Here is a 23,948-nt window from a genome sequence, read left to right on the forward strand (position 1 = left end):
TTAAACTCAAAGACGATCAAACCAATAGATGCAAGCAATTATTTAAAGGTAGTTCTCCATCTACCAATCATATCTTTACCTTCATCTGGTTGAAAGGACAAAGCTGTCTTCCAAAAGCTGCAGTCCAGTGCGTCTTCTCCCTGTTAAAGGAAAGCTGCCATCAGGTCGGGCTGTACTCATGTGTGCTGTGGAAGGCAGCAGGGATACAGCGATGCAATCAAACTACAAATGTTTTCTGTTTTCAAACTTTTAATGCTGTTACTTAGTATGCAGCCCAGCTGCCACGGAGAGCGCCACGGGTGTCAGAAATGATCTTTGGTATGATTTCAGTATAAAGCTCATCGAAATGACAGTGTGCCTTTTACTGTCCTGCAGGTATAATGCTCATTTACAGCTCAAAGGAAGCAGCGTGAGGAGAATCAGAAGACTGGCACCCTGCCATTTCTACAGGCCGATACTGACGTGAGACCTCGTGACATCTCCTTATTAAATAAAATGGCTCCCTCCATCTTAGCTGAAATGTACATTAAAGGAACACTATCAGAGCTGGAAGGCGGGGCAAGACTTTTTTTTAAAGACATATCTGATTTTTCTCTCTCTCTCTGCTGTTTCCTCTTGATCATGTATCTGAAGGGGCTGGAGCCCAGTCGTGCCGCACTTCAATGGCCAACGTACCATTTTCGGGTATTAATGGAGGGCAGCAGTCAAACGCCTGCACCGTTGCCCTAAACAAAATGGCAGCCATTGCCTTTTACCAACATCAGCACAGTTGCTTTCAGGTGCTGGGGCAACATCTTGAAAATATTTTAGGTTTGATGTCATGGTTATCTTGCTATTACCTTCCATAACCCACATGACTACAGTGAGTTGATGGCAGTTCTCCTTTCACAGTCTCTGCCTTCCGGTTCAGGATGCCTAACTCATCTCAGACCACCACCACCACCAGAAGACCCTATTCCAGTTACTACAGCATCCCGAACAGCTCTTTCTAAAAAGTATGTTCTTAGCTTGTATATTCACCATGGGATTTATGATCAAGGTCAACAGTGCTACACATCAAAGCAGTGGGTCGAGCACACTGTTTTCCGTTATTCACAGATAACTACTAATGCCTGCCTGGTCTCCAGAATTCAGCAGGAACCCCTAGAATGTGGTTTGGAGTTTGTTCTGCTGGAAACACCATTTCAGAATTCATCTACCTAAAGTATCTCCATCTCAGGCAAAAATATTTATCACATTCCCAAAAATCCAGTCTTGCTCATAAAGCCTTTGGATAAGGTCTGAACTGAATGGGCTACAGTCAGGTTATTCTCACCCTGAAGTGCTGCAATGCCTACAAGACAGAAAACTGTTATCCCAGAGATATTCATGTTCTGGTCCCAAATCTGAGAGACCTTGGTTTCTCACTAACCCCTGCATATACAAATTCTTTCTCTCCTAGAAACAATCCTTGCAAATGTTACAGCCTGCAAACCTTAACTATTAAAAAATCAATTGGAAAATACAATTTACAGGAAACAATACTTCATTAAATCCTTGCAATGAAATGTTTAGTGCAAGGGTGGCCAAGTCTGGTCCTCAAGAACCACAAACAGGCCTGGTTTTCAGGATATCCACAATGAATATGCATGAGATAGATTTGCATGCACTGCCTCCATGGTATGCAAATCTATCTCATGCACATTTATTGCAGATATTCCAAAAACTTGGCCTGTTTGTGGCTCTCAAGGACTGAGTTGGCCTCCCCTGGATTAGTTCTTTCCATGTGAAAATCAAAAATTGTGCATTAAAATTGTCTAACAGAACGCATGAAGCGACCCATTTAAAGCATGATCACACTAACAGTTTTACGCAGTTCAGTGGTAGGATGTTCTGATTAATATTGTCAGGTGAAGTGGAGTGAACCAGTCAGGAACAAACAAAGGAAGATAAAATAGGCAAAGGTCAGAATCACCTCTTTCCCTGAAGCCCAGGGCTTGACCCTGGAGATACGGCATTTGCAATGTGTTATGAGGTCACTGCCTGACCTTGTGCCCTGCAGCACTGTCCAACTTTCTTCTGCTTAGTTTTCTAAAAAAATGCATCCACCTGATCATCTTTTATTTAAATGCTCTTTTTTTTAATTTAATCTTTATTAACTTTTCTCCATTTAGAATTACAATAAATTAAATAGGAAAATCATGAAAAACAGACGTAAAACACTGCTTTACTATGAGCTAGTCCTCACTGAAATGACGGTGGGGGTTGGGATAAAAGATAAAGAGAGGAAAACCACCAACATTAATTCATAAAGGAAAGTTCTACCTAGATATTAGACTTCCTCTCTGATAGAGAGAGGATCTCAAATATTTATCTGCCTCGTGCCGCCAGGATACAGGAAAATCCAGCGTTATTTCCATAAGGAACGTGTGGAAGGGTTACAGCGCTCCCTCCCAGGGGCAGACTGAAAGCCGCTGCGGCTCGCCCCCTTCATCCTTGGAGTGCACCTCCCCGGGTCAATATTTTCCTAGTTATTCCCTCCGTAACGATAGCCAGAAATACTCTCGTAACAAAAGTTCAGTTCTCCATAGATAGAAATAGGAAAGCATTTAGTTTATGTATTTATTTATTTAAATTCTTTTGATATACCGATGCTCAAGACGGAGGTCTTATCGTACCGGTTTACAGCGTAACCAGGGGTAACCAATTAAATAGAAGATAAAGTTACAATGAACAGGGATTTACAGTACGGGAGAGTTAAGAGCGAAAGATATTAGTTTAACATAACATAATTCTAACAAGAGAAATGTACGTAACAATCGAGGTAAGATACAAGCTTAGACGATGGCCCTGCTATGTAAATCGAACTGTGGCAGGAACGATCCATGGGAGGGGGGGGGGGGGGGAACTGTGAAAATAAGGGGTGAGAGTCTACGCTAGTTGTGGAGTGACCCATCAAGGGAAGGCTTGAATGAACAGCCAAGTTTTCAGTTTCTTTCTGAAGGAGAAAGGGCACTGGTTCCTGGCGCAGTTCAGGGGGGAGTAGATTCCATTGATAAGGTCCAGCAGTGCACAAGGCTCGTTTCTGAATGGAGGTGTGGCTAGTGGATTTATTAGGAGGAGCCTGGAGAGATCCTTTGTACGCCGATCTGATTGGTCTTGTGGAAGCGTGGAGTTCGAGTGGTATTTTGAGTTGGAGTGTAGATCGATGATAGATGGTTTTGTGGATGATGGACAGGTTCCTTTTACAATCGCACACATTTGATTTCTGGCTTCCCCTATACTATGTAATTAATAATATATTTTTTCCCTTCTCTCAAACTCTGTTAGTGTATTTTCCTACACTTTGTTAAGAAATATTTAATATTAATACAGAGTCTACCTGCTTTTTGCCTCTCGGTCTAGGAATTTCTTTCCACTGATCAAGGTTTGCTTCTTGTGCATTATTTCTGCCTTTAGAGGGATCTGAATTTCTCTATACTATCTCCTCTATTTATGCCCTTCTCACAATTCATAGGGCTTTCAGTGCAGACCCTGTCTCATTTTGGTATACCTTATGTCTATATCCTTAAGAGAGGTATGGCCTCCAGATGTGGGGACAATACGCCGTATGAAGTCACTCTTAATGACCTCTATGTAAGCATTACCACCTCCTATTCTCTACTAGGGATGTGCATTCATGCGTCCATTTGTTTGATTCGTTTCACCACTATGCACAGATCTAACAAATTGGCACTAGGCGCACAAAACGAATGGAAAGTGCTTACGTCTATGGGTGCCCACACGCACACCATTCATTTTGTGCATCTATTCGTTAGATACATACTTAGCCATGAAACATGGCTCTGTCATACTGTTTTGCTACTTTCAGTTCATCAGTTATAATCACACTGCAGTTTCTTCTGCTCGATGCCCTCCAGTATCTCACCGCCCCATTACATAATCTGCCCCCCCTGGATTTCTGTACCACAAATACACAACTGCATATTTTTGTACTCGAGCACTCCTCATTCTGCCTATTCCATTGGCAATGTCCACTTTGTTGCAGGCCTTCATGTGATCTGCAAAAAGTCAAGCCTTCCCTATTAGCTCCCCTCTGCAATATCACTTATGAAAGTCCTGAATAGAATTGATCCCCGAGGCCCACCTTGTCCTGAAAGTGAGTTCGTTTTCCCACTATCCTCTGCTGTCCATCACTCACTCAGTCACTTCTTAACCCAGCCTACCACCCCTAGGGCCCACCACAAAGCTTCTTAGTTCATTTGTGCACAGCGTCAAATGCTTTGCATTATATCACATTCCCTGCACACCCCAATCTAGTTCTGTAGTCACCCAATCAAAGAAATTGATCAGATTTGTTTGACACAAACCTCCTCCGGTAGGACCATGCTGCCACAGATCCTGCAACTTACTGGATACAAGATCACAAAGCTGGAGGAAAAGAATAAGAATTCAGTACTGTCCGGGAGAAAATGCAAGGGGGAAGAGAGAAGCGTCCAGGAATGAGAAACCCAAGCTGAATGCCGATATGCTCCAACAGCAGAAAATGAGCCACCAAAAACCTAATCCTGGCAGAAAGTTACAGCCTAGAAAGCACAAGCAGATAACGCGCAAGAGCCATCACGGAGAATCCCACAAGTGGACGCACTCCCGTGTCATCCCTCTCTCTCCAAGTCCCGTCTGGTGCTCTCAGTACTACACAATGCAATAGCGGAGATCCAGGCTCACTTACCTTCTTGCCAACAGCTGAGACTTGGTCCCTGAAGGAGAAATTAAGTAAATATGTAGGTCCCCACGCCGAGGATGTTCTAGCGAGAGCCTCACAACAACATGCTCCAGGTAAGCCACATGCTGGTCAGAAGCGTCCGCACACGCGTTGGTCAAAGTGGTTGTCTGAATAGGCAGCGCCGCCCGGATAAACCTGCAAGACGAGGAAGGGCTGGGTCAGATGCAGCTCCGATACGCTCAGATGGTTAGTACGTTATTTATTAGAGCCGACCATGGTAAATACCTAGCAGTTTTCTCAGTAAGGCTGCAAGAACGTCACAAGACAAGACAGGAGGGCGACTGCTTTTATAGCACACGTTGCAAACAAAAAACAAAACAAACTCAAAGCATTAGGAATTTTCATGTGGCCAGGAGTTAAGACTATGGTGAATTGCAGCAAAACACACTAAGAAACCTCCTTCTCGTTATTTTTCTATTAATTATGGACCTATCTTGTCAGTAACCATGATAGAAGCACCAAATCTCAGGGTTTGAAGGACCTCAATTATAATCCGTTCTCACCACCATTCTGTGCTTCAGCCTGCAGAGCTTGCTCCACGTGTAAACATGCACGCTCACTTCCGTTTGTAAGTGAACACCTGCACGGTGGTCTCTCCGCTGAATAAAAGCACTTACAAATATATCATGGTTCACACAAAGGCACAACGGAAGCCAGGACAGCCCAACAAAAAATATTTTAGGGACACAACATTTTTATTGTAATCATTTATTCTAAAGCGTGCCAGGGGACGGGAGGGGCATTGAGCACCCGAGACAATTCGGCTTTGACCCTAGCTATGGAAATCTGCCCCCTTGCTGGCCTGATGATCCTTCCAATCACCAGTTTGAGGTTTTTTGCCATATGAAACACTCAAAACAGCATAAACGACAGCAGCCACCAAAGATAAGATTCCTTTCCACTTCCTCAGACAAAAATATCTACAATTTGTAAAATGTTCAGTGTTTCAGGGAGCAGTTCCTCTTCCTCCTCTGTTTTCTCTGGGGATGTTAATTTGCAAGTTCAAGTTTAATTCGTCTCAGTAATTACACAGCCTGCTCTCATTTTGCCCAGCGCATTAAAAAAAATAATCAAACTGGTTATAAGCAGTGACGTAATTCCCAGAGCCAACCTAAATATTTCACAACATGATTTGCATTTCTGGATTCCAGATCCTCTGTTACTTCTCAGTCTGTGCTGGCAGCTCGGAGGCAGCGCCAACAGCTGGAAAACAGACAGCAAAAGCTCCCGAGGCGCTCTCATGCCACAGACGAGATCTGGCACCGGATAATGCAAGAAAAGGGGCAGCACGTGCCAAAGTACTCCCAGCTCAGGCATAGATCAGAGCTTTCTGTTCTAACACCCCAAGGCTGGGGGAGGGGAGCGAGCAGAAGCAGCGACTCACCCTGTCACACCAATTCCAACACAAAATGATGTGCACATGGCAGCTTGAATCCCCGCAGCTTCCCATAGCAAGTGCAGGCTGGTCCCTTCCCTCCCCTGACCTAACCAGATCACTTTTAACTGCAACACCAGTTCTGTGTGTTTCTAAACTTGCCCTCTGACTGCATCCAAACTCTTGTAAGTAGGGCATCAAGACGGCATCCTCATCAGGGCCGAGCAGAAGGTGGCATTCGAGACTCAGTGAATCACGAATCCAATGCCTCGATTCAGGACCTTACTTTAAGAACGTAAAAGATGAATGTCAGTCCCTACATCTGTCTGTCCTTGGTGAGGCCTCACCTGGAGCATTGTGTTCGGTTCCTGAGACCGTATCTCAAAAGGGACAGAGACAGGATGGAGGCGGTCCAGAGAAGGGCGACAAAAACGGCGGTGGGGTTTCTCCATCTAATGACTTATGAGGAGAGGTTGAAGGACCTCCACTGTATGCAAATATTCCTCATGCATATTCATTGTGGATCTCCTGAAAACCAGACCCGTTTGTGGTACCTCTCCAGGACAGAGTTGCCTACCCCTGGTCTAGTTTAAAAGCTGCTCTCCCTCCTTTTTAGTTATTAGCACCAGCAGCCAGGTCAATGTGGAGCCCATCCCATCATCTCATCCACACATTGGAGCTCAGCCTGTCGCTGGGGTCCTGCGTGTAGGACGGGGTACATTTCTGAAAATTCAATTTCCTACCTAAAATCCTAAATTTAAACCTCCCTCCTGTACCTTCCTATATCGATACTGACCATTTATCACAAGTTGGCTCCTCCCTGGCACTCAAACCCTATCCAGGTGATGCACGAGATCCGCTCTCTTTGTACGAAAAAGAAAAGTTACCAAGTGAGCCTCACAACCATAAGCCAACCAACCAATGGAAAAATGTGAGAAAAATGAAGAACAACGATGTTGCGCGCCCCGTCCGCATGGCAGGCCCCGGGTCGGCCTCCCTAGCGGTGGTTGCCAGCTCCTCTAGGCCCCGGCGTCCCGCGGCGGCGGTCGCCGAGCCTTCCACTGCGCGCCAGGCCCCACGCAGAGGTTTGGCGTCCTCACCGATGCTGGCCACGCTCCTACGCGTGCGCAGGCCGTCCGGCCTATTGTAGGGCCAAGGGGCGGGCCTTAGCTCCGCGGCGCACCCCGATTGATCCCCCGATATAAGGAAGTTCCTGTCTGTGCTTCCTTGCCTTGGCAATCGGGTCGGCTTGTGTGCGAGATCGCCTTTGCGTTTGTTCCTAGTCTCGTTCCAGGATCCTTCTGTTCCAGTCCTGCTCCTGCTCGTCTTGTTCCTGTGTTCATCTGTACGTTTCCCCAGGTAGTACCTGTCTAACTGGTACTGACCTCAGCTTGTTCCTTGACCCGCCTGCCTGTGACCTCATCTGATCTCCGGTATCTGACCTCTGCCTTGTTGACCATCCCACGGACTGACCTCAGGACTCTGACCTTTGCTCACCTGACCTCGTCCCTAGATTCTGGCTCTGTTCCTTGCCTTGTCATCACCTACACTGTTCTGGTCCTCCTTGCTCCATCGGACCTCTAGTCTCGAACCTGATCACGCTCTCCCTGTGTCTGTGGGCACGCCGGACTTCTACTCTCCCAGGAGACCCTGCGAGGCCCACCTAAGTCCAAGCGGCCCGGGTCCCTACGGGCTCCTCCCAGGGGGGACCTCGTGCTTCCAGTGGTGAAGTTCATCCTAGCCGCTGTCTCCTCCAGTGCTCCGCCCCCCTGGGGGCAGCTACCTCCTGATTCCTCCACTGCCCCAGGACAAGGATCCACCTCCGAGCGCAACAAATGATAGTTCTTTGACTACCGCTCTGGTCTCCAGAGACTGGACACCTCCTGATAGCCGGGGGCTCTTTGCACCAGCTGCACATATAATAATCATACATGTGGCACTCAATAGCCGCTCTCGCAGCCGGATCTCTTTCTGCATCCTAATTTTATTGAGTTGCTAAAGTTATTCTTTAAAACTATCTAAGTAGTTTGAATCAAATTTAAAAACTCATTAATTAATAAAATCAAGGTTAATTGCATGTGGTTATAAATCCCTGATTGACTTAGGGCCTTGTTTACTAAGCATTTTCCCTTAGATACAGAATGGGAGAAAAGGCTTAGTGACTCAGGCTCTTATTTTGAAAAATTGTCCTCCTAACAGAAGTCAGTCATAAAATGTGACTGGGATGGTGGAAATCAGATACCAGTGATTACATGTCCAGGACCTCAGCTCCCACACCTCACATGCAAAATCTCAGAATTACATCTTAGCCTTAAACTCTACAGAGGATTAAATCAAGTTCAGCACACACACACACAGAAACACAGTAATTGTCCAATCCCCAAACTAATTTCTCTGCAAGATTTAAGCAAACCAATATCCAAGTCCTGCTTAGTAGAGACAGAAGAATGCAGGAGAGGAACAGGGACAGACAGACACACACACACACAACAGGGCAGGAAATGTTCTGCTTTACAGAGGTCCAAGTCTCTTCAACAGAATGCAATACTGAGGGGAGGTATTTCAGCAGCTGTGACAGTCATAGGTTGCCTGCTACCCAGTGACATCCATCTAGGAAACACATAGCTTGCAATCACAACGGGATTTTAGGATTATGCATTAAAAGAGTGGCTTAAAAGCCTTCAATCCTCAAAGAGTGGAAATCATGAGTTTGCAAATTGTTTAAACAGTGTCAATGATCACTAGAGACATTTTTCAGGAGAGAGAAAAATATTCAGGTAGTAACATAGCAGCACAGTCTCTGTCCTTCCTGCTTGTTAAGTAATTACACAGAGACACAGGGAGATAGAGCGACTTGTGCAGGGTCACAGCCGAGGATTAGCACTCCTGCACGTTTTGCCACAGTGAGCAGACGTGGAGTAGGACACCAGGAGGGCAGGAATCGGGCGAGTTACTAATGAGAGCGGCGAAGTGCAGCCCCAGCAGGCAGGCAAAAAAAAAAAAGCACAGAGCAGAAGGGCAGGTGCAGGGTGGGTCACAAGGGGACAGAGGAGAAGGAACGCAGCCTAACAGCAGAGGTGAGACTGGATCCACCTCAGGCAGCAGCAGAGCCGTCCGTCTCCTAGGCCTCCCCGCCGTCCAGGCGGGCACATGGCCCCTGCCAGTATCTCTTCCTCTCCTGTTTAACACTCCCGCAGGAGTCAGGAGGGAAGAGGAGCAGGAAGCACGGGAACCAGTCACCGGGTCCTCATATTCTTCTACCAAGGGGACACTGGAAAGTGGGTTAGGCAGCACATGAAGAGACGAGGGAGGGGAATGGGGGACTGTGTAGGGAAGGACGGAGAAAGAAAACAAAAAAGAAAAGTGGATGAATGGAGGGAGAGAAACGACTGAGAAAGCTAAAGCCTGCTTTTTCCTTCACAATTTCAAACTGGGACACTGATGTCTTCCATCTCAAGGTACCAACAGTCATTGTATTTCCATGGTGCGGTGAATAAATCTGGGCCCAGTACTTATCCAGCCTTCATTTAAGTGGCTGCGATCAATCAACATAAAAAGTGCTCCAGATTTAGAAGTTTCAATGTCTTTAATATTTTCAGTGAGGAAAGCTAGAGCACATTTTGTACTGATAAATCCCTCCTGAAAATTGAAATTAAATGTCATGCATGTACGCCGAAGCCCACTTAGACCTTATACCTTTAGAAAGGCTCACCTGTGCTTCCTATCTGAGGTTGCAATGCAAACGTGCTGGGCTGGAACGCTTTTCCACTTCCTGGCTTCCACAACCATGCCTTCTGCATCCACCAAACCAAATCCATACAGGTGGCTGACTGAAACGATACAAGCCCCACAACTCCCGTGTACACTGTGACAATGGCTTATGTTTGGTTAGCTGCGTAAGCAGACCCCAGCATCAGGCCTGAAGGGAGCGATTCAAAGCACCTTCAGGTGTGCTGGAGAATGTGGCAGCCACGAATCGATTTATTAAAAACTTTCTGACATACAACCTGGCACAGGAGACATTCAGCAAACATTTCTAAGGCTTTTTTCCCCCTCACTCTTGTGTCTACATGGGGGGAGGGATGCTCAGTATATCAAGCCCAGAAACCCCCCATCAATCTAGACCAGCTCAGGATGCTCTCACGCGTGCAGGCGTTGGCAGCAGCGAGCATCATGCCCTCTATCCTGACAGCATGAGCGGTGCGGCAGCCCAGTCCCTCCAAGAAAAGCAAATTGCATTTTCCCTATGTTCCCGAGCCCTCCAGCTCGGATGTTTGCATGAGGACAGGGTTTCTGGGAAGGTCACTTTTCTTCCAAAACTGGAGATTAGATTTACAAACCGCAGGGAACGGATTAAAGTTCCATAAGTCTCAGGGATTTTCAAGGAATCTAAACATTCCCCAAAGAGGAATAACAAGAGGATCAAAGTGAAGCTTATGGAATGCGCTAGAGTTTGGCAGCAAAGCTCTTAATGCGACAGCGGCGCGCGGGAGTGAAGTTCTGTGCACAAAACAAGAGCAGGATCTGGGGGAGATCACATCCAATTATCTTAAGGTGGCCAACGCTCGGGTGCATGAGAGGAGGAAAAAGGAAGCGATGGTGCCCCTGGTACAAGGTTCTGCTAAGACCTCATTTGTAATTCCGTGCACAATTCTACAGACCACACCTTCCAAAAAATAAATCAGCGGAACAGCGCCAGTTGAGAGGGCATAAATATAGGGAGAGGCTTAACATGTATCCCTTGGAGGAAGAGAGAGGATATGACGCTTAAATCTCGAAGGAAGAGACGCACAGGAGGCGGTGGCCTCTTTCAATGAAAATGTTGCTCTGGAATGAAGGTGAGAGGGAATATTTCTTTACAGAAAGGGTGGTGGACTGAAGGACAGGCAGAGGAAGCAGTAGAAGGCTGAGGAGATGTGGGCGTCAAGTCTTCATCTGCCCGCCCACATTTACATTTACAACAAAGCAGAATACCTCCTGCTGGGAGGGTCTAGGCTGGAGGCAGAGCCAAAGCATACAACTTAAGTTTTCTCTGGGGCCAAGCAAGATAATAATCTGCCACACAACTGGGGACTCCCAAGCTGAGGGTTGCAACCCACATCAGTGCCAGAGGCTGGCGGGAATGGAAGGCGCCAAGGCAGCAATGATGGACGGATGGATGAACAGGTGGCGCTCTACGAAGGCAGAGGGAAGACATGCTAAGGAAGCGGCTGTAGCCCTAAGCTGATAGGCTTTTACCTTAGTTGGGAGAAGATGTCCTGATTGACAATAACAGTAAGAGATAAATCCCTGATTCTAAGTTAAGAGAGTTCTCTTTGAAATGGAATTATCTTGTTTTACTGGGTTAAAAAAAAAAAAAAAAGAGACAAGCAGTCAAAACGTTTCTGTAAGATTTTGTTCTGTTTGGAAAGAATTAAGGCCTCCAGCAGTCCGATGCATGAAAAGCCCGTTCACCCTTATTGATATGCAGTCCCGGGAAAAACCACTGGTAGGACGATTGATGTAAATAAAATTGAAAGGCCGCTTCTGGTAGATATGTAGGATGAGTTTTCCATACCTACTCTGTTATGGAAAATTTGAGTATAGGTAGAGCATGAGACTAGGGCTTGCAATTCGCTCTCCCGTGGGGCAGAGGTAACCTTCCAAGAAAGGAGCCTTATTTCCACTGTGGCGACCGATTCGAGTCACGAAGCTGCCGATTGCGTCCGAGTCACACGCATGCAGCTCCCGAGGGGCGGAAGATGGCTTAGACCTTTCATGCTCCTGCTAACTGAAGTCCTTTCAAGGTTTCATGGTTTGCTGCTCCAGCATGGACATGAACTCTGAATTGCACAGACCTAGATATCGAGGGCAGAGGGCATTTAAAGCAGTGGAGTTATCTTATTAAGCCGCAAGGTAGGATAGCAAGGACGAGGACAGGAATCACTGGGGGAAGGCTGTGGTTATTTTTGTAAGGAGGGGAAGATTGCGCTGTTTTAGGTGAAGGCAAGCACAAAGCTTTCCGGGGGGCAAAGGATGCAGGACGTGGAAGGGCTTTGTTAGAAGAGACTGAAAGGAGGACCTGCGGGCTCAGAAATCGCCATGGGACTGCAGAACCCCTGGCCACACAATGCGTTTGAGACGCCTCAGGATGAAGTCCTCCCCGCTGAACGACCAGGAGGCCTTGTGAGGTCACTGAAGGCAGGCGACTGATGCCCTCTTCTAGGCCAAGCTCAGGGTCTGCTTACGCCTGCATCTCCTCATTCGGTAGAGGGGACAAGTGGTCGCTTTCTTATTTATTTTACTTTTCCAGGTTTTTACTTTGAAGTTGGTCTCTAGCTCCCTTTTAAGATCTACATTTATGGGTTTTTTCCCCCTGCCGGTGCCCAGCATTCTACCCTCCTCTTGCAAACCTGGCACCCGGGCGCCCAGCCCACCTCACAGAGCACATGGTCACTCTCACCCCTGCGGCCTGCTCCATTTATCTTCCAGTCAGGTGCTCGGAGGTGGGCTGGCCGGGAGGTCTTCACAACCAGATGCTGAACGTCTCTCCAGGTTAGACGAGAGCTGAAATTAAAGATTAAGAACACTTACAACCTTATACAGTGCATTCACCATCCCAGCCCTTCACAACCTGTGGCCTAATTTTACTTTTAATGGAATTTGTGTACACACTTTTTTTTTCCACCCTAACCTAAGCATTTGAGATGCTGCGCATGAATAAGAGAGATCAAGGTTAAAACACAATTCAATGTCAGAACCCTGGTCCCAAAGGACAACGGGAAGGAAGAGTCAGCCAGTAAGGTAGGGATGTGGGAACCTTGAGAAAGGGCGAGATTCCCGGCAGTAAGGGATTTAGGTTTTAGCTCGCTACACTCAGCACATCAGTGCGGGGGCTTCAAGTCACGCTGAACCGGGAATGCATTAGCTAAACACTGAACCTGTAAAGCACTGCAACACATTTGCATTGGAAAGAGACCTAGCAACAAACTAAAGTCAAGAAAGAGGCAAAATGGTATTTTTTTGAGAGATATAAATCTTTCTAATATGAGGAAGCTCTAAGCTAATGCTGAACCAACAAGAATCTTAAGTGAATAGTGTATACATCATTTTATATTTACTCATCCAAAGATGATGCGTTGACAGGGGGAGCACATATTGTGTGCCCCTTCCCACCGAGAAAGCCAGAGGAAGGTCTGAATATTGAACCAAAGTGCCGGGGAAATGCTCTGTGCAGCCTGTACAGCTTTGCCCAGTTTTTGCTGAGAATGTGCCTCACGCTAAGCTCCGCGTTCTCCTGCTGCCATGAGAACCCTTTCCTTGTTAAACACACTTTTTTGGAATACAAAGCAAACATCGACCTGTCAGAGTCCCCAAGAGCAGTGCCGGTGGCTTCTGAGCTGCACAGTGCAAGCATTAAAGCTGCTACCGAGACTGTAATTGGTTCATAAAGCGGTTTCACAGATTACAGATAGAAAAACTTTGCATTAAACCAGGTTCTTCATAAAATCCATCTGCTGCCTGCTGGCCTGTATCACAGTCCAGGGATATTTCATCACCAATTAACTTTTTCTGCATCCTTATCCTCTTGGGACTTATTAGACAACTCTAGTTTTCCTTTGCTGTTTGTAATTAATTGCAAAACGAGGGGGAATAAAGAAAAAACAGTGGAAGTCCATTCATTTCTCTGTGCAATTAATTCTCAGCAGCCACCTCTCCCTTTATCTATAGCCTTCATGTTACTTATTTTGACTTAAATCAAATATAAACTAGAACTCTTAAAACTTATTTGTACTGAATACGTTTTTTAAAACCAGGACTGACGTGGAATCCACAATTAAAAGATGAGATTAGGGGGGCACAGAGGAAGAGGAGGAGAAAATAAGAAAGCTTACCTGGTGCAGCCTGCTTGCATAACAAAGATATTGTGTCTCGATGGACTAAGACTCAATGGGGTCCACTTTTATCCTCTGTCAGGATAAACCCAACTACCTTTAAGTTAGCTTAGAGAGCTTTCCGGGCTAGCTTTAGCACTGATCTACGGCAGGACCAGCATTAGTTATCAGCTAAATCTAAATATTGCAGTTAGCCGGAAAATTTAGCCTAACTTAACTCCGCCCTATAACGCCACCAAGTTATCCCAGTAAAGTTTAGCCAGGTCCCTGCTGGCTGATGGCATCGGAGTTATTTTCCAATCCTGCCATTTGTCTGGCAGGATTTAGACGGGATCGTTACTTTATAGCTGCCTCGAGCTCCTTTCCGGGACTTCTGGGAATTAATGTTTGAAAGTTATAATCGCACACTGGTGCACCCGATTAGGTAGCGAAGCACCGCGTGATGTCGCGTGTGACACGGGAGCTCAAGGCCTGAGAACATGGCCGTGCCTTCTTTTCCAGGGGAAATTAATGGAGCAGGTTAAAACAATTCCCAAAATGACAACTTGGCAGTAGTGATCAGAAACGATCAGGACTTGGGGAGTCTCCAGCTTCTCTCTAACCAATAGAAACCCTTTCACAAAGAAAGCAAGTGCTGATTCACCAAGTCCAAATGTTCAGCCAGTTCTACCTGTAACTGCTGGTGAAAGTCGCTTGCTCCTCACTAAACGTGCCCCGACCCGGACCCCAGCTCACCTGCTCTGCTAGCAGGGCAGCCTCAGCAAGTACAGGAATTTTCCATACAGTAAACGGGAGAAACTGAAGCTTACTTTGCCTCCAAGGCCAGAGCGATGACGCCTGCTACCATGGGAGCAGACACCGAGGTGCCAGTGTGTCCGTCTGTGCAGCGCTGCCTTAAGTCTGTAGTGACCTGTGGATAGAATTAGTGCAGCTGATGAGTGCCATGCACAACATGGTCCCACCGACAGCCTCCTCACTATCGTCCCGGGACACACACACCACCTTTATCTCCTTTTGTTTTGTGCAGTTGCTGTGCAAATTCATAGCACTCAAAAGGCAGCAAGGCGATAAACGTGCGACCTTCCAGGAAGCTCCGCTGTGAAAACTGAAATATAAAGTGAAGGGAACCGTGCAGCCAGGGTTAGCTTCACAATCACTGCCACTCGTGCAGCCAGGACATCGGCTCCTTCCTGCAGATGGCAGCAGGGTTTGTCTGAATGCATTTTAAAAAAAATGGAGGGAAAGACGACCCGAGCATGATTGTCGTGGGTTAGGAAGCAGTTTGTTGTACTGGGAAACCTTGCTGGAGGAGCTCCTGGGACTGGTGAGCGTGCACTCACAGGTCCAGGCACTGCGGTGGCTCTTTGGGAGATGCACTCAGCAGCCCTTTGGATCGTACATGGCTATAAGCGAGTGGGGAAAATTATCCAGGGCCGTCAAGCAACACTACAAGAAAAGCAGCAGGCTACCCCGAGGCCTCGGCTTCAGAACTGTAGCCCAGAGGACGTGGGGGGGGTCATCGGGGTGCAATAATTATGGACAGGAGCACGCTCTCCTTTCAAAATTAAGGAAAGAGCCTGGGGCAAAGGCTGACACTACAGGAGAGGGGTGAGTCGGGCTTCCGACACAGCAAGATTAAATGGTTTAATCTTTACCTGCAGTCTCTCACAGAAAATAGGATTAAAAAAAAAAAAAAGACATGACAGATCAGAACAGACAACGCTAAATTAAAAAGTCACTTGTTGTTGCATTACACATCATAAGACAGCTGTGAATTGTTTTAGAAAGGCTGACTTACTATCTTTCTCTCGTAGAATGCCCCGCTGCTATAGGTGGTGGCCAGCGTGGACGCACACTCCTCCAGGTACCAGGGCTTGTAGCCGTTCTCCGTGGTACTGCTGACAGAGATGGTGTAGATGCTGTTGGTGTAGCCATCGCAGGAGCAGTAATCGCCTTCTCTGCCGCCATTTCCAGACGCCCAGACATAAATTGAGCCCAAACCATTACGACCCTGTGCATTAAAACGAGAAGAGAACCCTCTTATATTCCAGGCTTCCTTCGACGCGCACAGAAATTGGACATCAGTCAGGAGCCGAAGCCCCCCATCCAGTTTTAATAGGACTTAAAACCATCCTTCAAAACAAAGGCTCTCAGAAGACAACACTGGACAACTTTCTGCCTTTAAGAAAAATGTTTTCTGTTTGTGTTCTGAGAGGATGCTCAGTGGAACAGCAGACGGGAAGAGAAATGCTCCCGAGGAAGCAGAGAAAACCTGCATCTTTCAGCCTAGAGCGAGAAGCGAGTAACTGCAGGACGGCAGTAATAATCACCTGCTTGTGCCACTAGAGGGGGGCATCCAACTCCAGCCCTCTAGGAACTGCCAATAGGCTTGATTTTCAGAACATCCACAATGAATATTTATGAGATTTCAGTGCATGCAGCGGCTCTCGTTTATGGTTAAAACCAGGCCTGTTGGTTGTCTGTGATGTCTGGAGTTTGGACAGTTACCCCGACTACCTGCTGCATTTTAAGAACATAAGAACCTGTCATACTGGGTCAGACCAAGGGTCCATCAAGCCCAGCATCCTGTCTCCAACAGTGGCCAATTTAGGCCATAAGAACCTGGCAAGTACCCAAAAACTAAGTCTATTCCATGTTACCATTGCTAATGGCAGTGGCTATTCTCTAAGTGAACTTAATAGCAGGCAATGGACTTCTCCTCCAAGAACTTATCCAATCCTTTTTTAAACACAGCTATACTAACTGCACTAACCACATCCTCTGGCAACAAATTCCAGAGTTTAATTGTGCGTTGAGTGAAAAAGAACTTTCTCCGATTAGTCTTAAATGTGCCCCATGCTAACTTCATGGAGTGTCCCCTAGTCTTTCTACTATCCGAAAGAGTAAATAACCGATTCACATCTACCCGTTCTAGACCTCTCATGATTTTAAACACCTCTATCATATCCCCCCTCAGCCGTCTCTTCTCTAAGCTGAACAGCCCTAACCTCTTTAGTCTTTCCTCATAGGGGAGTTGTTCCATTCCCCTTATTTTGGTAGCCCTTCTCTGTACCTTCTCCATCGCAATTATATCTTTTTTTGAGATGCGGCGACCAGAATTGTACACAGTATTCAAGGTGCGGTCTCACCATGGAGCGATACAGAGGCATTATGACATTTTCCGTTTTATTCACCATTCCCTTCCTAATAATTCCTAACATTCTGTTTGCTTTTTTGACTGCTGCAGCACACTGAACCGATGATTTCAATGATTTTTCCAAGCACATGGAATACATTACCACCTGAGCTAAGGCTTGAATCAAATTTTAAGAATTTTAAAAAGGGATTGAAGACGTGGCTCTTCGAGCGAGCTTTTGCTGCCAGCCTACAGAAAAATGCGATTTAAGTTTATCAATGTTATTCTTTTTAGATGTTTTAAACCAATGTTTTTGCTATTAACTCTTAGAATTATTTTAATTAGACCACGTTTTATGTTTTTGTTTTATATTACCTGACCTGTTTTTTAGATGTTTTAGCTTATGTAATTATTGTATATTTAAGTATGTGAATATCCTTTGATACAAACTTATCTGTACACCGTTGTGATGTAACTATGAATGACGGTATAGAAAAGCTTTTAATAAATAAATAAATAAAATAAATAAATATAATGCCTTAGGCAGTGTTGTAAACGCATGCCTAACCAGCTTCACCATACTGCTGCATGCACAGATTACACTGGTCTGCATTTTCCCCCTCTGCAAATTTCATTATTCGCGGTCTCTCAGTCAGTCAAATGAAGCGAATATTTTCCTAGGCAAGACTAATACAATTCTCCAGCCTGATGGTTTAGCTTGCTCTGCTGTCCACTCCGATTCAGGTTACACTTCCAAGGAAGTCTTCACAATGTCATTGGTCAGCTTGCAGAATGGAAGGATTATTACAGCAGAGACTGCGGAAAAGCAAAGTTTTTACTTGCAATTAGACACCTCACAAAATAATTAGGCCGTCCCACTTTCTAAAGCCAGTGAAAGAAGCAATTTGTTGCCAGAAGTTTGACCGCTGTAATGACGACTTTAGTGAGTTCACATCTGGGTTACGCAGGCAATGCACTGCTCAGTCGCCTTCTTTCCCAGCCTGGGCGCGTGCACACGCAATTCCCTAGACGCTCTCCTTCCGAAAACAGCAGCTCAAAGACAGTTCTTTTGGGTTAGAGGCGGCGGCGGCTCGTAGAATCAGGTTATTACTTTTCACTAGAAGCACTGAACGAGAATGTCCTGAAGTTGTATTCTAGAAGTAATATCCAAGATAAATCTAAATTAAACACGGCGACATCATTTATTACAAGGAGGCTAAGAGTATATAAAATGCTAAGAGACTCATTACTTTGGTTCCTGGACAAGCTGCTGCAGCTGTTTGAGGGGAACCTACAGTCCGTTTCTTTTAAACGAGGACACGCCGGAAGGAGTGGAGAGAATGAGACGGGATTTAAGGAAGCTGAAAGAGAGTGGTCGAGGATTTGGCAGCTGGGATTCAGTGCCAAGAAGAGCAGAGTCCTGCATCTGGGGAGCGTTAATCCCAAAGAGCTGTATGTGGTGGGGGGAGGTGAAAAATTGATGTGCACGGACCAAGAGAGGGGATCTTGGGGTGACAGTGTCTGGGGATCTGAAGGCAGTGAAGCAATGTGACGAGGAGATAGCTAAAGCCAGAAGAATGCTGGGCTGCATAGAGAAAGGAATAACCAGCAGGAAAAAGGAGGTAATAATCTCCTTGTACAGGTCCTTGGTGAGGCCTCACCTGGAGTACTGCGTTCAGTTCTGGAGACCGAATCTCAAAAGCGACAGAGACAGGATGGAGGTGGTCCAGAGAAGGGAGACCAAAATGGTGTGGGGTCAGTATCAGAAGACCTATGAGGAGAGGCTGAAGGATCTGAATCTGTACAGCCTGGAGGAGAGGAGGTGCAGGGGAGATAGGATACAGACCTTCAGATAGCTGCAAGGTTTTAATGATGCACAATCATCAACCTTCTCAGTTAGAAAGAAATCAGTAGAACTAGGGGTCAAGAAATGAAACTCCAGGGGGGGGGATGGACTAAGAACCAACGTCAGGAAATATTTCTTCACAGAGGTGGTGGATGCCTGGAATGCCCTTCCGGAGGAGGTGAAGAAGAAAACAGTCAAGAATTCAAAAGGGATGGGATAAACACTGTGGATCTCTAAAGGCTATAGGACGGAAATGAGAAGTGTGCAGGGGGGTAACTTGCTGGTACTTCGGTTACTACCCTTAGCAGAAGGCATGGAGATTACTTCCCTTAACCAATATGCTGTGATCTGTTAATGCAACTGCAACATTGCTCCCTGCTTAGACGGCAGGGAGATAAGCGGAATTGGATTCAGACGACAACTGACGGCCCTGACTTCCATGATCTGCGATACAGTTACATGGACATAAGGGAAAAAGCACAGGACTGCTTCTATAGCCAAGTCGTAAAGCAAGTGTCCATGGGAGTAACTTGCTGGTGTGGTGGTTACTACTCTTAACCTATTATTCTTGATACTTTTGATGCAACTCCAACACTGCTCTCTGCCCCAAATCACAGATCCTCCAGCCCCAAAACTCCATGCAATTGTATTAACGGTTTTGTCATACTTCGTATTTTCAGGCACTAAGATCTCCCCACCCAGCTGCAGGGTTCACGTGCTCCCTCTCTATCCCGTTTTCAAATCTTTGCTGGAAAACAAGACATGGAGATATGAAAATCCAAACCACGTGTGCTGTTTTCCAACCTGCCCTCAACACCTCCCTCAGAGCGGCTGGGGAATGACACTCGTGCCTGTAAGGCTTTACCCAGGTCAGCAGCTTTGAAAAATTGTCCCAATAGCACAAGAAAGGCATCGCATTTTCACACGGCACAGCCAATTAGGTGTCCATCCCCCCCAGAGACATCAACACAGACCAAAATTTGTATTTTTTTTTTTTGCAACTTACAAAAGTGTAGGTTGAACTACTAGGGCTTTTTCCTCCCTTGAGGTTCCTCTCTCAGGCCCCCTGCCATCCTCACCTTCCTGATGCCTTGCTCGAAGGCTGCCTTGGCCAGTGGCCCTGGCCCATCCACAGTCCTGCCGTCGTCGTCCGGTCCCCAGCTTGCACTGTAAATGTCAATGTAATCGGGCTGGATGCCAAACGACTTTGCTTCTACAACATCTGTTACGTCCCCATCTAGCATACGAATGCCTAGGACCGCAAAAACAATCATCATTTAAGGTTTAATTACAAACAAAGAAACTTTGCTGGTGATTGCTGAGAAGCGAAAGATTCGTAAAAGTTCTGAACGGCTTTAGACAAAGCCGCTGTGTGCATCCCTAATTAACGCCTCAGCCAAAGGCACCCAACGCTATTCTGGGACCCGTGACTTCTCTGTACGGGTTTCTTGTTTAATTGCAAGTGATGTGAATTAATTAATATGACACTCGAACAGGGGAAATGTTTTGTGCAGCAAATAAAACTGACAGCAAGCCCAAATTCTCAAAAATCAGACCTTAAATGCCCTGGTGACTATTCGTATCTGTCATGTATTTAAAGACCATTGCACTTAAAATAAAAATAAAAAACAATCATGTGAATAAAAGTAAAACACTGCAGCCCATGCTGCTGTCAGTTAAAATGTTATATTATTGTATATTTCTACCCACCTTGAACAAGATTTGGTAATATGAGCTATACATTTCTGTAAATAAACAGGAGACACTCTGCATCTGTGTGACCACCTTCTCAAACTTGTGTTATCTCACATCTGTCTCGCATCATTCACGCTGAGCAGAAAGGGCCTTCACAGAACTTCAACATCCGCTGGTGCCAGAAGAGGACGCGTTCATACCTGCACTCACAATCTGCAAGCAGTAGCACATGCTGGACCAGGCCAGTGGCAGGAGGGGCCAGGCTCAGACTATTCCAGCCCTCGCCGCTGTATCCCTGACCTCAGCGTTTCCCCTCTGCAGCTGATGGGTGTTCCAGGTTCCTCTTCCAGCGGCCGCAGCCCAGCACTCGCCTGACATCACTGAGAGCTGTGAATAACTGGGAGCATCAGAGTGCAATTTCTAACCCTTGTTCAGCGATGGGAACGGATAGTGGCTGCTCAGCTCTGCCTCTGCCCTTGGTGAGAGGGGGTTGGATAACATTATCTCAGTTCTTTTTGTATTTGTTAGTATTCTGTAATATTTTGATGTCATTTTATCTTTTCTTATGTCGTGGACCACTGCAAGTTCTCCTTTGAAGAAGGGCTGTATATAAATATTGCCGTCTATTCAGACCTCCTCATTCCCCACCTCTGACGAGGGGGGTCCCAGACATCACACAACAGCAGCACCTATAGGCCAGCTCAAGGGGACACTCGCGCCAAGTCCTGGAAGGAGATGTGGTCCATGGCTGGGCTGCCTGGGAGTTGGGGGGCAAGGGAGGGACTATGAAAAATATGGGATAACCCTTAGGTAATTCTGAACTAAGGCTCCTGGCATCACAGCTCAGCATGAACTGAAAAGCTAAACAAGCAGGAAGAAGCTATATATATATATATATATATATATATATATATATATATATATATATATATATATATACCCCCCAAACACGCTAAGAAAAAATGCAAGCAAGAGCAAAGTTGTGGTGATGCATCAGGCTGCATGACTAAGGTAGACTGACACGCTGGCTGGACAGCAGACAGGTTTCTCATGGAAAACACAGCTCAACATCATGGAATAGAACTGCTTTCCTGGCAGCTAAATGAGAACGGACTGACTGAAAGGAAAGCAGCGAGACCCTCAGCAGCCCTGATCACAGAAAGGGTCCTGCCGCAGGGCAGAATCTCCAGTCACAGCAAGGGACCGGACCTGCCAGCACCACTCTCTTTACTGCTTGGCAAGCACACAGCGGTGCCGATCGAAACATCGGCCCGTCCGCTGCAGCCTGCAAGCAGGAGCCTTCCAGGGGCTGATTTGCTGCACTCGCCCAGACAGACGGACTACGTTCCTGATCTTCCTGACTGCAGTCAGTACTGGGGGCGCTATCCCACTAATTTTACCAGAGGAAGCTGCAGCAAATTTGGAAAATACCTGAGAAAACCTAACTCGCAAAGCAAAGATTTTGGTGAGAGAGAGTTTGTGTTTCTAGTAGATCAATTCACTCGCTTCTCTACACATTCGTCTCTCTATGTAAAGCACAGGGTTGCCACCTCACCCATGCCAATCTGAACAGGCTGAACCAGTCCCGGGTCTGCCCCATTGCATGCATGGAAGTGTAGTACTTACTCCAGTCCCGGGTCTGCCCCATTGCATGCATGGAAGTGTAGTACTTACTCCAGTCCCGGGTCTGCCCCATTGCATGCATGGAAGTGTAGTACTTACTCCAGTCCCGGGTCTGCCCCATTGCATGCATGGAAGTGTAGTACTTACTCCAGTCCCGGGTCTGCCCCATTGCATGCATGGAAGTGTAGTACTTACTCCAGTCCCGGGTCTGCCCCATTGCATGCATGGAAGTGTAGTACTTACTCCAGTCCCGGGTCTGCCCCATTGCATGCATGGAAGTGTAGTACTTACTCCAGTCCCGGGTCTGCCCCATTGCATGCATGGAAGTGTAGTACTTTTCTCAGGGAAGTTATAACTACAAATGCATGCATGAAATGGGTAGAAGCAGAACTGGATCAGCCTGCCTGAGTTACCCTGGATGAGGTGGAAAAGAAAGTCTTTGTCCGATAGAATGTGTTTCAAAGAGAACAGCATAAGGCCAGAAGCTTTTAACAAGTGGTACAATGTGCTTGTAATTAAGCAAAGAACCAACTGTATTTTGATCATCCACAACCAAAAACCAACTTCAGCGTCTCATTTTCACAAGCAAAACGCACTCAGGACATCGCCCGGTGTCCACAAGCTCAAGTTAAAAACTTCTGGTACAATCTGGCTTGTTTCTCCAATCGGTTTGTGTCCAGCGTAAGCAGTACAGACTATAAACTTCACTATGGGGCGGATTTTAAAAGGCGCGCGAATAGCCTACTTTTGTTTGCGCTCCAGGCGCAAACAAAAGTACGCTGGATTTTAGTAGATACGCGCGGAGCCGCGCGTATCTGCTAAAAACCTGGATCGGCGCGCGCAAGGCTATGGATTTTGTATAGCCGGCGCGCGCCGAACCACGGAGCCTACCCCCGTTCCCTCCAAGGCCGCTCCGAAATCGGAGCGGCCTCGGAGGGAACTTTCCTTTGCCCTCCCCTCCCTTCCCCTACCTAACCCACCCGCCCGGCCCTGTCTAAACCCCCCCCTTACCTTTGTCGGGGGATTTACGCCTCCCGCCCGGTTTTGGGCGGATTTACGCAAGCAGGGCTCTGAAAATCCGCCCCTAAGAACATGTCGTACTGGATCAGACCAAAGGTCCATCAAGCCCAGCATCCTGTTTCCAACAGTGGCCAATCCAGGCCATAAGAACCTCGCAAGTAACCAAACATTAGATAGATCACAAGCTACTATTGCTTTTTAATTAATAGCAGTTTTTGGATTTAACCTCTAGGAACTTATCCAAACCTTTTTTAAACCCAGCTACACTAACTGCTGTAACCACATCCTCTGGCAATGAATTCCAAAATTGAACTATGTGCTGAGTGAAAAAGAATTTTCTTCAATTTGTTTTAAATGTGCTACTTGCTAACTTCATGGAGTGCCTCCTGGTCCTTCTATTATCAGAGAAAGTAAATAACTGATTTACATTAACTTGTTCAAGTCCTTTCATGATTATGAAGACTTCTATCATATCCTCCCTCAGTCATTTCTTCTCCAGACTTAAGAGCCCTAACCTCTTTAGCCTTTCCTCATAGGGCAGCCGTTCCATGCCCCTTTGGTCGTCCTTCTCTGCACTTTCTCCAGTGCAACTATATCTTTTTTGAGATGTGGTG

General features: G+C 46.4%; 1 protein-coding gene across 5 annotated transcripts in view; it reads right to left on the bottom strand.

The window, feature by feature from the left end:
* The window catches only part of PCSK6 (proprotein convertase subtilisin/kexin type 6), a 118,051-nt gene that overhangs the window by 41,775 nt on the left and 52,328 nt on the right, over positions 1-23,948 (bottom strand). For 2 of the 5 annotated variants that reach the window (XR_003852536.1, XM_029575943.1), the window contains exons 7-12: positions 20,076-20,248; positions 15,813-16,025; positions 14,824-14,924; positions 12,583-12,686; positions 9,853-9,970; positions 4,712-4,900 (exon numbers count right to left, since the gene is read on the bottom strand). Coding sequence is in view for 3 of the 5 variants with exons in the window: in XM_029575943.1 (XP_029431803.1) it covers positions 4,712-4,900; positions 9,853-9,970; positions 12,583-12,686; positions 14,824-14,924; positions 15,813-16,025; positions 20,076-20,248 (898 nt within the window). In the remaining 2 variants the exon portion in view is untranslated. Of the gene's footprint in view, positions 1-79; positions 141-4,349; positions 4,411-4,711; positions 4,901-9,852; positions 9,971-12,582; positions 12,687-14,823; positions 14,925-15,812; positions 16,026-20,075; positions 20,249-23,948 lie in introns of all 5 variants that reach the window. The other 3 variants (XR_003852537.1, XM_029575944.1, XM_029575946.1) reach the window with 3 other exon arrangements.

This window comes from Rhinatrema bivittatum, chromosome 13, assembly GCF_901001135.1.
Source record: "Rhinatrema bivittatum chromosome 13, aRhiBiv1.1, whole genome shotgun sequence".
Classification (NCBI taxonomy): domain Eukaryota; kingdom Metazoa; phylum Chordata; class Amphibia; order Gymnophiona; family Rhinatrematidae; genus Rhinatrema; species Rhinatrema bivittatum.